At 34.9% G+C, this 13,739-nt stretch overlaps 1 protein-coding gene across 1 annotated transcript in view; it reads right to left on the bottom strand.

Moving 5' to 3' along the window:
• Positions 1 to 11,869, bottom strand: part of LOC123867558 — a 94,231-nt gene extending 82,362 nt beyond the window's left edge. The window contains exon 1 of the mRNA XM_045909645.1: positions 11,219 to 11,869. Within this exon, the coding sequence (XP_045765601.1) occupies positions 11,219 to 11,507 (289 nt within the window). The 5' untranslated portion in view covers positions 11,508 to 11,869. The remainder of the gene's footprint in view (positions 1 to 11,218) is intronic.
• Between the last annotated feature and the right edge of the window lie 1,870 nt (positions 11,870 to 13,739).

The following is a 13,739-nucleotide window of genomic DNA, read 5'->3' on the forward strand; positions in this document are numbered from 1 at the left end:
GGTTTTCAGATTTTTTCCTGCACTTGTGCTATAAGACCTACCTACCTACCAAATTTCGTGATTCTTGGTCAACGGGAAGTAGATACCCTATATGTTTCTTGAGAGACACGACGGACAGACAGACAGACAACAAAGTGTTCCTATAAGGGTTCCGTTTTTCCTTTTGAGGTACGGAACCCTAAAAACGCTGGCATGGGATAAAAATTACTAAAGTGATCCATTTATCACAGTCGGTATTAAAAATCATCAATCGTTCTGAAATAATAGCTGTTAGCCAGCTAATAAAATTTTATTGGTCAGTTTTTGTGGCTAATGTTCAATGAGTAAATGCGTTGACATTGCAACTACTTCTTGATTAAAACATAGCATTATGAAATTGAACATAATATAGGTAGTGTGTTTGCGCCATACGCTGTAAACAGGAAGGCTAGGTACGCTAAATTTATTGCCAGCGAATCGCCGAAATATTGCATCATAAGCCCCGTTACACACATTACTCGATTCTTTACGCCTTTGTGAACATCCCATAATTGAGCGATATCGGCGAATCGTTATTACTCGTACCATATTCTCGCAGACCGTGGTAGTTATAAAAAGTTTATCATGTAGCAGTAAGCACGGTATGTTACTCTCTTTCTCTGCATCAGTAGAGCCGATGTACGTACGAGTACGTCCTTACGTACCTTTGTAGATCCTAAACGCTATCTGAGATTCAACCGAGAAATCGATCCCGAAACTTCTTCCTTGTATATCGTCACGCAAGATTAAGGCAAACATATTATTGGCCAGTTACATTCTATTTATAACGCGTTGTAAATCCTCTTGGAATTATGAAGCACGTGCAAGCTGCGTAATTCACGAAAGTCGTAAACTGAATTTCAAGTTCACCGGAGGGAAAGTTTGACTTTTATGTATTTAAAAGATTTCTTTGGTATGTGTTGAGACATTCCAGCAACCAGTCTGGCCCCGGCCGCCGTTTGAGCCGCCAGCGTATAATTAGCGTGGGTTTTTAAAGGTCATTGTCACAGCCTCGCCTCTGGCTGCATAGATCAGAAATAAAATCAACCTATTGTTCTATACTTCTCAAAGTACTTTTTGTTGGTCGAGGATGTAATATAAAAGCTATTATAGAATACATTTGGTGGTTAAAAATATAATCTCTTAAATGGCAGGTTTCTATCAGTTTGTATTACTTATCTCCCTAAAAATACAATGTAAGTTATAATCATATTGAGACAGGTAGGTATTATGTACATAGTTAGTTATCCATTTAATTTCATATTATAATTGCTTTTCCAATGCATAAGTCAATGAGGTGTTTATAGCCTTATATTCAAAACAAAGAAATCTTTTGTCTCCTTAATGAATTTGACCTCTAAAAGATTTAGGTCAACGAAGGGTCAATACCTATTTATTACTTAAGTACTTATTTGATAATTCCGTGAGAGGACTTGTGTCATATGTTAATATCCTCTGATGATTATAATAATAATTGTAGTAGGTAAGTATTAACCTTACACCTTGCACAAGAACTCGACCTTCTCTGTTCTTAAGAAAGTCGATATAAGTATGTAATTTAATACCTACATCCAATCAATCCAATACATGAATGCTACATGTTTACGAAGAGACATTGGTGTTGATAATAACTGGCAATAAATTAAACTTAACTAAACCAATTAGTCATAAACCTCATAAAGCTCCGATGATAATGTACAAAGCTTTTAACCGACTCCGACGCTTACGACAATCATTATTCATTAGTGTTCTCGTTATTAAGTACCTACCAACCTTAATTATTGTATTTACTTGGGAGCTTCTTGGGTGACACTTTTTTGTCAAAGAGTTTAATTTTTCCAAAATTTTAGGTGTTCAAAGTAAGGTTACGTACCTACTCAATTAGATGGTAATTAGGTAGTTACATAAGTAAGTAATTGTTGCTTATTTTTATTCGGTAATTTACAAATTTACAAAATTACCATGGGTTCGTGGGGCGAGGATGCCAGATCCTTTTTTAAGGACCTGTCATCCCGTCTTGTGGAGTCCACGGGTGACCGGAAATCTGGCAGTTACGTTGGTCAGCATATTAGTCTGGCCATTCAACGAGGTAACGCAGCCAGCGTTCTGGGCACCCTGCCTCGTTACAGTGATTTGGATGATATTTTTGTTTTATAATTTTTATATTTAAGTATTTTTAACGTTTGTGAAAATCTGTATGTTTACAAATTGAAGGTCCAAGATTTTACATTAGGTACAGATTTAGCTTTAAAAATTGCGAATAGTTTGAATAGAATAATGATTTGCGCATTACTAATATTAGTATGAATAAAGATTAATTATATTATTTTTGTTCATATTTGTATACAAAAGCTTGCATTAGAGCTAGAGCACACTACCTGGCCGGCTTTTTCTTGGAATTTATTGAAGGACAAAAAGTTCTCTTCCCTTTTAATGGTTCCCACAATGCCGAGAGGGGTGAGCATCTCAAGTGTAGTTTTTATCTCTTCTTATATTTCTAGTGGGCCACAACAGATCTCTAAAATAAACTCAACTACGTTCCCAAAATTGCCAACGGCAATACTTAAAGATTGTTAAAAACCTCACAAAATATAGTTATAGTATAGTATAGTATAGTATAGTAAATCCGGGTATCTTTAAAACAAGAGTGAATAGGCACCTTCTAGGTAAACGCGTCCCATCTTAGACCACATCATCACTTTCCATCAGGTATGATTGTGGTCAAGCGCTTACCTATAGTGAATTAAAAAAAAAAGAAAAGTAAAATAGTTAACTGCTTACTTACCATAAAAACCATACAGTCATCTAACCCATGTAGAAGATATCTAAAGCATGTGACTTATGGATAATTAAATAACTTTTCAGTTTTCGTTTACAACTACCTTCCTACAGTTATGATGTTTTCTTACCAATTCAGTAATACGGGCTTATTACGGGAACCGCCGACCTCTCGAATAGGAGGCAGACGTCCTAACCACTAGGCTATATCAGGTTCTCATTTTATTTACAGTCTTATTCATAAAAATTTGTAGAAGCTTTATTAGCTTGTTATAAGCAAAGTTCTCAAAAACATGATTCATAAACGTTCAATAGTGCTAAAAGTGTGCAATAACGGCTCCATAACTTATAACAGGCTGAACCCTACTATAAACCCTTATTAAAGAACAAGATGGCCGCCGTCTTGTCTTAACAGCTGATAATTTGTTTGGAAGTGAGGTTATTTTGTTTTGGTTGATTCTAGTGTCATTGCATTGTAATTATTATTTGTACGTTATTTATTCTGGATTCGAGAGGCTGTGGTAATTAACTAGAGTTGCAAGTTTTAACTGCCATAAGATGCTAGGGACGGACGTCGTGAAGTAGGTACCTAAAAGTTTCTACCTAATTTCGAAGTTTCTTTTCATGTAATCATTCTTTTACATAGGTATGTGATTTCTTCTAACGTAAGAAATATGGCGGTGATGCAGCTCAGTACCTAACTACATAAACCGAGAAGGATTTGGGTAAAAAAGGGCTGGCTCATTTTTTACGCAACGGATCAGCGTGGCTGTCAAGCGTGGAAATGCAGCCAGTATTCTTGGCACCATTCCACACGGGCATGATTTGTATAGTAATTAGATAAGGCTAGCTTTAAGTTTTATTGTAATATTTTCAATTTAAAAAAAAGGATTTTATTCCATGATTGTCCAGGTACTGTATCTAAATTCTAATACATACTTTTACCTAATACATCTTTTTTTTTAAATAGTATAATAAAATCTAACGCTAATTTCTAAATTCCTTCCTGTTTCCATTTTTATAATTAAATAAATCGGAACAAAACTCCGAACGATAATACCTAACTATCCTCCAGAACTCAGACAATTGACCGAAATTCGAAAACAAATGTCACACCTGCGTCACTTTTCTGTGTAGAGCCCAGTTTTTTTGCAATTTTGTCTATGAATTCATCAGAACGACAACATAACAAAGCGAAACTAGCCTATAGCGAGAATTTAGTTGTGAGAGGTTTATTGAACCTTTATGAATAAAGAAAGTTATGAAACGTTTAATAGGCCTAATGAGCATTTTAGCTAATGAACGTTTTAAACCTATATTAAGGGATTTTTATGAATAAGACTGTAAGTGTGTATTACTGCGTTTCAATATCCCCACAATGTAAGCCTTTCTAAAGGTATTATTTTCGCAACTGAGCCGAGCACAAACTTTAAACACATTAGGTAAGTAGGTATAGAGTACTTAGATTTAAGCTGGGGTTCAGATTACAAGACGAAGACTTGCTTAATACGTAGCGACTGGAGATATTCAATAGCTTGCAAAACTATACCGCTATGCTACAAGGAAAGGCTCCGTTGGGACGAAAGGTGACACCGTTGACTGTGGCATTAGGTGATCGGTGACTTGGTTTCAATTGCAACTCGCTATAATATAAAACTGCATGCAAGGCAAGTAATGTATTACGTACAATGATTTGTAATGATTGAATATGAAACCTCTATATTATTTCAAGGAAATGAATGAACGAAAGTAAAAGCGCTTTTTTACTTAATGAAATCGTAAGGTTCTTCGAATCTTAGGTTAAAGATTGGTCAATAATTAATTAATGGACAAGACAAAACTGTAGATGTTTTCAAATTAACAGTTCATGGGGTAGAACCATATAAACGTACCAATAATCGCAGCTATAAATGATATTTTTCAATAGCATTTCGTACCCAAGGTCTTGCATTTAAACTATTACTAAACTACATAACACAGGCAACCCAATTTATAAAATCCTACTGAACATGATTTGAAGTTAGGAAGATAGTGTTACGTTAGAAAAGAATCTTCGAACAAAATGGAATTCGTAATCTCCATATCAGTAATCTCTACACAGTTATTTACTTTTAACCAATAACTAAGTAAGTAGGTACTATTACCTAGTTGTACCCACATTCCAGCGAATAAACCATTATTTATTTATTAACCCCCGACCCAAAAAGAGGGGTGTTATAAGTTTGACGTGTATCTGTGTATCTGTCTGTGGCATCGTAGCTCCTAAACGAATGAACCGATTTTAATTTAGTTTTTTTTTTGTTTGAAAGGTGGCTTGATCGAGAGTGTTCTTAGCTATAATCGAAGAAAATCGGTTCAGCCGTTTGAAAGTTATTAGCTCTTTTCTAGTTTTCTTAAAGAGGATTTTGTGTCGGGGGTTTTTTAAATTTTGAGTTATTTACTTTCGTATTTTGCTAAATGAAAGACTGGTAGCAATGTGCACTATGTATTATGGGCCCCTAGTTAGTTTGCCCTCCATATCTGGTTAACTTAAAAGGCCCGTATCACTAAAGTCCCTGATTATGATAGACGGCTTCAATAAAATTCAGACAAGCCGATACGTAGTACGTAATTTATTGTATGTTACTTAATCCATATTGGAAAAGTTTTTCAAGTTAGTCCATATTTTAACATTTAAAATTTATGTCATCAGGGATTAACTAAGTAAAGCTGATTTCATTTAAAAAAACAATCTTTCACAGGCTTCTGAACTGAAGACTGTTCTTAGGAACGATTTAAGAGTTCTGATAGCATTGATATACAAAGGAAGATAGCGGTGTCTTACTTCCTAATCAAGAACTTTATCGTCGGCATCTGAGATGCGGGCCACGGGAACTATAATTTACTCCATACAAAGTAGGACAACACAGATTTATATGACATAGTCACATCCTCTGTTATTATTCGGTGGTTGAGATCATAACCGCTGCCGCCATCATGATTTATGGCATTTTGACACGATAAAATTGCAAACTTTTCTTTTCTACTAAAATTTTTGCTACAAAATGTTTAATATCTATAAATGTCTTACTAACTATAACTTTGTAGCTAGGCATTAGTTCAGTTGAAGTTTAAAATAGTTTCGGGTAAGTTCTCTTTTTATATGAGAAATCAAAATGTTTGGAGGAAACCTGCCTGCACTGGATGATATAAGTTCTGAAATTTATTCAACCATCTAACCCGCCGCCCATTTTAATTAGCATTCTGTTATTAGTCATTTCTGTGTAGCAAGACCCGAAAGAACACATAATATTATGAGTGAAACCTTTAAGGCGGTTGTCTTTAATCTTTTCCGGAATGTGATAGTAGGTATACTAAAAAACTGACAAAAAACTAAACATTTACTCTCTTGGACGCAAAATAACTCTTTGAGAAGGAAAAATAAATAAGGTCGTAAATGGCGTTCTGTCGTTTTTGACACACTGGTCACGAGAATGAACGGACACGTCTTGGACAAGGGATAAATAAGCCATGGGAAATCCAAGGCAAACTATTTGTTATGGACATTAGTTAGAGTCAAATTCGTTTAAGTTATTTAAAATAATCTAATGTTAACAAAAGTTAACAAATGTAAACAAAGTTGAATACCATGAAATATAGACAGGGAAAGATTTGTCATAAAAGAAGGACCAAGTAGGTATATTTTTTGAAATTGTTTTGAACAATTTTTAAATAAGATTACCTTAGATTACAATAATATATTATATTGTGGTTTCGCATTACTCCTTTAATTAATTGCCACGCTCTGAACTCATTTCCTAGTTACAAAGAAAGTTGATAAAGTCTTTATCGGACATTGAACTTTGCTTTACGTTGATCTAAGCTACTATAGTGTATGTAGATTAAAAACATCGATAATGTGAAGTACCTATTAATGTACCTATTATTTAAAGTAGATGACAATTGGCAATTATAGGTGATATTCAGTTACGCTGTTAAGTTTAATTAAGTTTTCGCAGTAATTATAACTCGACGGTTAGCTGGAGAAAACTTCGGCCATGTACCGCCTTCTTTACTTCTGAATTTCTATGTGTAACCAACATACCTACATATTATGTGTTCATAAATCGGTCGATGAATAATATTGACTAAATAAATCTTAGTGTTTACTTTTACACAACGACAGGCGCTGAGCGCTAATTGGTTAAGTGTGAAGACAATACATATTGTTATGGTTACGTTTCATCTATTCTCTTTCAATTTCAGTTTCGCTTAGGGTCTAACCACATGGACGGCAAGCAGACTGCAAAATTGCATTTGGGATGCAATTTTACTGTAGTTCACGTAACTGCAGCAATAAACACATACAATATCGCAGGTGTTTCCCAGACCATCTGTCATGACTCATGAGACTCACACCTAGCATAATAATTATTATGTAGTTATGAATTATGATCTATTAGCGACCCGCCCCGGCACATAAATTAATACAAATCAATATTAATCGTTTTCTCTTGAAATACTCTATGTATCAATGAAAACCGCATTAAAATCCGTTGCGTAAGAATTTAAAAAGAGACAGCGGGAAGCAACTTTATTTTATATACTGTGTAGGGATAGGTAATTATTATGTAGAGCGCCCTTTGACTTTGTTCAGACCCTATTAAAACGAGACAGCGCTATACAGCTAAAAGAAAACTATCTCGTTTTGACTGAAACCTAAATCTGAGTAAAGTCGAAGTACGGTCCATGGGTTCCGCTTTAGGCTGATTGTTCATCAGTGTGTGTGAGGACAATGAGCGATGATGACGGAAAAATCAACTAATAAGAGAAAAGTATGCTGTGCAAGGATACGAAAATTAACCATTGGTATTGGTTAACTTCCGTCTCTAGTGGACAGCTAATGTAGTGATGATATTCGAAGTCCGTAGGATTTAAAAATAGGTGATGCGTTGCGGAAAAGCGAAGCATTTTTCTTTTTACTGAGACGGGTCTGGAGTTGACTGAATCACATAATGATGAAGCCCGTGCACTAATGATGCAGTTCCACGGAACTCGCCAACCCATAGCTTGGAATAGACAAAGCACTTTGACTATAGAAAGGATGGGATCATTAGCTGCCAAAGGTTGACTATCGTCATCGAGCGATGGATGTCCACAGCTGGACATAGATCTCTTGTATGGACTTCCTCACGCAACAGTCTTGCACCGCCGCCTCCTGAATCCATTGGTTTTCATGTATCCACGCGACTCGTTTGATGTCGTCTGTCCACCTAGAGCACGTAGTGGTATCATCCAACACTGCACTTTCCGGTGCGAGGTCGCCATTCCATTACCTTCATAGGCATAGGCTCGCCAGTCAATCGGCACTTGATTCATGAGTACTTACTTAAGTGCCTACTAATTGTTATTTGATTTGTTTTTTTTTTTTAATATTACATATTAAGTAATTAAATAAGCGAATCAAAGATATATCTATGTAGCTAGAATCTAGTAAATCGTCTTTGATGCAAGAGCAGCACAATACAAAGTCCATAATCTAGATTAGGCTTTACCTACATTTGCTTATGAAGTGAAGTGTTTCAATAACATTTACCTAGGAGTAGTTCTAACTTCTACTATGCTTATGCTTATTGTACCTACCTATTTCATGCATTTTAATATCATAGACTTAAGTACCTACACTATTTATGACTTTTTTTACTGGCGATGCTATAGGTTGAAGATCGTACTTTATGCGTTGTTTAGTGAAGGCTGTAGGAATGTGAATGCTACACATTTCTAAACATCATCAACATCTTACAGATGCTAAAAGTTAATTGATTTTGATTGTTTGCTGATTGTTTGAGTAGTCGACTAACTAATCGGTTTTCAAATTGCCAGTCGACTAGTCGGCAATACACCGAATTACCTACCTACCGAACAAACAAACAAAGAAACAGAGGAACAAAAAATTTATCCAGTTCTAATCTGTTTATAACTAGCCGCTAACTTGTCGGGAAATCAGCTTGAATTAGAGTGCAGTACCAAACAAACAAACAAACAGACCGATAAAAAAGCGAGTTAATAAAAACGTGTTATATTCAAAACAAGTAAGTAGGTATAAAATGATGGTTTTATTTTATTTGCGAAGCGCCAATTATAATCGGCATACTTTGGCGACTAGTCGACGACTACAAAATATGCCGGATACTTGGATGAATAAATACTCAGGATGGTATGCTCCGAAAAGTCAAATGAAGCAGGGGAACTGTCAGTTGATGAGTATGTGTGCGTTGTGGAATGATACCATTCACATATGAAAATTTGCCTATTTTCCTATTTTTCCCTATTTTTCCCTTTCACGATGATTATTAAAAAATGAGATCTCATTAGATTAGTCTTTATTATGATAGTTACAAATCGATGGATGTTCGATGCTAGAAAATAATAATTTATCGATTGCAACGTATTAAAATTTACCTACTCTGTTTTTACATAATTTTGATTAATTACAGTATAGGGCCTCTGGCCTTATTGAAAATCTCTGCTTAACAGGGTGCCCATCACCATGTTTACTATATAATCGTATCCTGACAGTTAAAAATAAAAAAGTTAAAAAGTCAAATATAAAAACGCAATATATTCACTAAAAATATTTAATAATAATCCAAGTATGTACCAGTTAGCGATTTTATTTAGCGTATCTCGCAGGGTTAGTAGACTATTTATTACTTTTGGTGTTATACACCGGGCAAGTTTACATCCCTATATCGTAGATCTCTTACCAAATTACACAAAGCGGCTCTTGGGTAGCGGTTTTTTTTTTTTCTCTAAGCCAAATTCAAAGTTATTTATTCAAAATGGGTTCATATTTTATTTGTCTTGTGTTTTCTGACATTTATGACCTTAAAAAATACCTAAAGATAAATATTCTAGCTATCCGTATAGCGTCCCATCTTTGACCACATCACGCGTGACGAGTCCTCCGTTCGTCGCTAAGGTTGTTTTGGTGGGTGCCTACCAAAACAACCTATCATGGATTAACTATAACTAAATAATATTATTAATGTAGTAAGATTTTGATTACCTATTTATTTATTTCTTTATTGCACACACAAACATATACATTTACAAAAAACATAGAAGACAACATGGTAAGTACGTTGGACAGATAAAAACGTATGTTTTTATCTGTCCAACGTACGTACACCAATTACGTAGGTACCTAGGTACTTCATGATAAATTTGGCATGCAGCTATTATGACGGAGACTGGTATATTAAATGTACTACAATTTAGTAATAAGTTTTGTTTTAGTTAAATTTCAATATCAATTTAAAATCTTTTAATTAACAAAACAGCCTTTTTCGCTTAGTTATATTATGATTGTCATCAAAAATAAAATATAAATTTGTCTAAATATAATGAAAAAAAAATTGCTCATTTTTAGGCAAAATTACCCCATTTATTTTCTGACAACCCTAGACTTCAATTTGAAGTTGTGTAATTTGCACAGCACGATTACGATACGATTTAAAATTAAATTATTTCATTGAAGTGTCAAACAAAAAAATATAATCACTACGTTGTGTCAAATGCGTATCGGAAGGTGTTAAGTGACCAGTTTCGTAGAATTTATGTTGAGTTTGTGTGCGTGACGTGTAATTACAGAGATTTGGTCGATAGTGGGTCGATAGTTGTGCTTCCTTCGTTTGTACGGCGGGGTCACCGGTTGGCCGGATAGTCGGCTTTCCCGACTAGTCGGCCCATCTCTAATAGTTAATACCTACCTATTTAAGTAGTTGTAGTAGGATTATCCTGCTAATCATGCTTTCAAGTGTAACAACTTAAACGGTCAAGACGCAGCGCGGGCGGCGCGGCGTCCTCATCGGATGTTCTTGAAATTATCTCAGAAGTTTTTATGGTCTGCATTGGAATCTGGGTGTTTTTTCCCATTGCGGGCTGCTCGAAAGCACGAACAGGTTTTTCGATAGCGCGCGGTAATGCATCAAGCTGGACTTTTTTGTGAAGTCGGCATGGCATGCCTGAGGAGTACGGTTTAATGAGATTTCCAAATGATCGTTTTATTTAATGTAGGTAAGCAAAATTTTATAGTGATATTACTATAATCAATGTACCTACCTACAGAAGGTTCCTACCTACTTAAAAGTTTTAAATTTATTTTCAATAGTTTAGTAATTTTCTTGAAAACCATAATTTTCTAGTGACAGTTGACAGATAAATGTATCTTATAAGCATATGTACTTACATGTAAGGATGCATTTAAATAGATAGTGATTAGGTGGTCCTAGGCAAAGAGAATATAATCACTATGTGGGCCTAAGGATCTACTTACCGCCCTTGAGCTCCTAGGTACCTATAGCAATTTTATTAACGCTAAGTGGTAGAGAATTAAGTTTGTACTTAAGTAAAATATTTAATTTTGTAGTTAGTTACTTACGGACTGGAACTTTCTTCGGGTCATATTTCTCCACCAGCTCTTGGATACATTCGATCTTCGACCGCGCACATTTCGACCTCTCAGTTATTCCTTCTAGCTGTGACGTGAGCTCACTGAAGATGTCTTCAGCCAGGAGAACCAAGGAGGCGAGCTGTCGAAGTGCGTTACTGAGAGTACAGTTGGTCACCGCTTGGAGTTCCTCATCCGTGACCCTCGGCTTCCCGTTTTCATCTCGCAAACTAGTTCGTGAGAGAAACTTTGGATCCACCACGCGCTGCACGAAAGGCATCTCAACAGAAGTTCCCAAAACAAGTAGCACAGATTATACACCCATTCCCGCGGCGCGAATTTAACTTAATTCCGGCATCCATTCAACACATCACATTAAAAAAATGTCAGGTAGGTAACTGCCACTTTGAATCAACCGACATCGTACTCGGGAAACTTTCACTAATTTTACTTTTAACATAAATACAATTTAGTTTATGACCGATTCTCGCGCTTGAATATTCGGTTTCGTTCATGAAAATGAGAAAATAAAGTTTGTTAGAAACTTTTCATATGGACGAAATCCCGCCATTTTTTCATCTCTACTAACGACATCACTCAATGACCGAAGCTGGCGGCCGAATGTAAAACGAATGAAGGAAAGGAAGCCTTTGCTCGGTGCTGCCATCGAAAATAACTATTTGTAATTTCCCTATTTTGTTTTTTTTTTCCTTTTCTAGTTAAATAGAATTTTTAAAATAATTATGAGGTTTTTACATTCTGCAAAAATATTTACACTTATTAAATAATTTTTTTAAATTTTGATATTATTAATATTGTTTGCCTGTCTGCTTCCTTTTCACAGCCTATCCGCTTAACTAATTTTGACGTAATCTGGTAAGTACAGGAACAGTTTTTATCCCAGGGAGGGATATGGGCTTCTTTGTGTCCCGTGAAATCAAAAAGTTCCCACAGAATTTAAAAATCACATACGTGTATGAAGTCGCGGTTATCATTTTTTTGGAACAAAGACAGCTTTCATCCTAGAGATGGATACCTAATATATATGTTGCCTATTTTTTATCCCAAAAAATCAAGGAATTCTCCAGGGAAATTTTAAAACCTAAATCTACGTGAACGAAGACACACTCACACAAGACAAGTAAAATATTAAAATAACTCTGATTGAAAACTTTACCAAAATTTCAATGCTAAATAGTGTCACAAGTGGGGAGGAATACAAATTTATTTGATAATCTAAAAATTTTTGACACACAGTGTGGGTCTTCATAATGTTTTTTTTTATTTGCTAAATTTTTTTTTTCTCTGACATGATGGTCGGAGACTTTTGATAGCTGACATGGCTTTTATTTTTCTTATTGCCTTGTTCCGTTGGACGAGAATGAGCAGCTTTGTTTTTTTTAGCATTTCATTAATTATAATGAGTTTTATTATGTTTTACATGTATAACATATGTATATATTATCTTATATTATATAACTGTACATATTTCTTACTGTTATTTATTTTTTTACTTAAGTTTAGACATACTTATAGTTAATTAAGTTCTTATTTGCTGTTTTCATTTTAATTTCTGTTTAATACTCATCTAGGTACGAATTACCTATGTGAGTATTACCTAATTCTAGTGGCATTTCTCATTTTTACTTTTTTGTCAATTCTTCACAAAATTCTAGAAACATTTTACTGACTTTCCTGCTAGCTAGGATGACGACTATAGTTTCTCTATTTATCTTATAACTATTTATCTTATATAATACTTAATAGGATGCGAGCTTGACTCTATTTATCTTATAAATAGAGTCTAGCTAGCATCCTATTACATAATTATTCCAGCTCTATCAGCTTTCTACCAAATTTTGGGCATTCTATCAAAATATTATGTAAAACCAACTCATCTGCTTCATCATCACAGTCACAGGTAGGGTTGTCCTTACATTTCAATCGGTATAAATATTGTCCAAAACCACCGTGACCTTTTAGCGTCTGCACGAGAATCGGTGGAAGCTTAATTTTGTTCAATATCATTAAAGCGCTGATTACATTCGGAAAGAATACTTTTGTTAGAGCCGCGTTTCTGCTCTCTGTATACCGTTGGCCCCACAGCTGAGTTAATGTTCCTCTGATCGTTTGGGCACGGATCATAATCTGTGGTCATATTTTTTTTTACTGCTTCTTTTGCCATAAAATTGGACCTTTCGCTTCCTACAATTTCAGTGTGCGGCCTTCATAATGTGCACACATTAAATTGACGAAAACTATGCCTAATTTTATCGACAGAAAACGTATTAAAAAATCTATAAAACAGACATCATAGTGATTGGAAGTAATTGGGCTTCCTCTGATAATAAAATTTGTAGGAGAAAAATTACCATAAATTGAATATTAACATAGTTTTTTTTTGCAAAACTTTGTTTTTTTTTTAAATTTCTCAATAAAACATTCATGAAATCACCTACCCTTTTTATCACTTTAAGTTATTTTTCACCGTGTTAGCTACCTAATAGTAAAA

This window comes from Maniola jurtina, chromosome 8, assembly GCF_905333055.1.
Source record: "Maniola jurtina chromosome 8, ilManJurt1.1, whole genome shotgun sequence".
Classification (NCBI taxonomy): Eukaryota; Metazoa; Arthropoda; class Insecta; order Lepidoptera; family Nymphalidae; genus Maniola; species Maniola jurtina.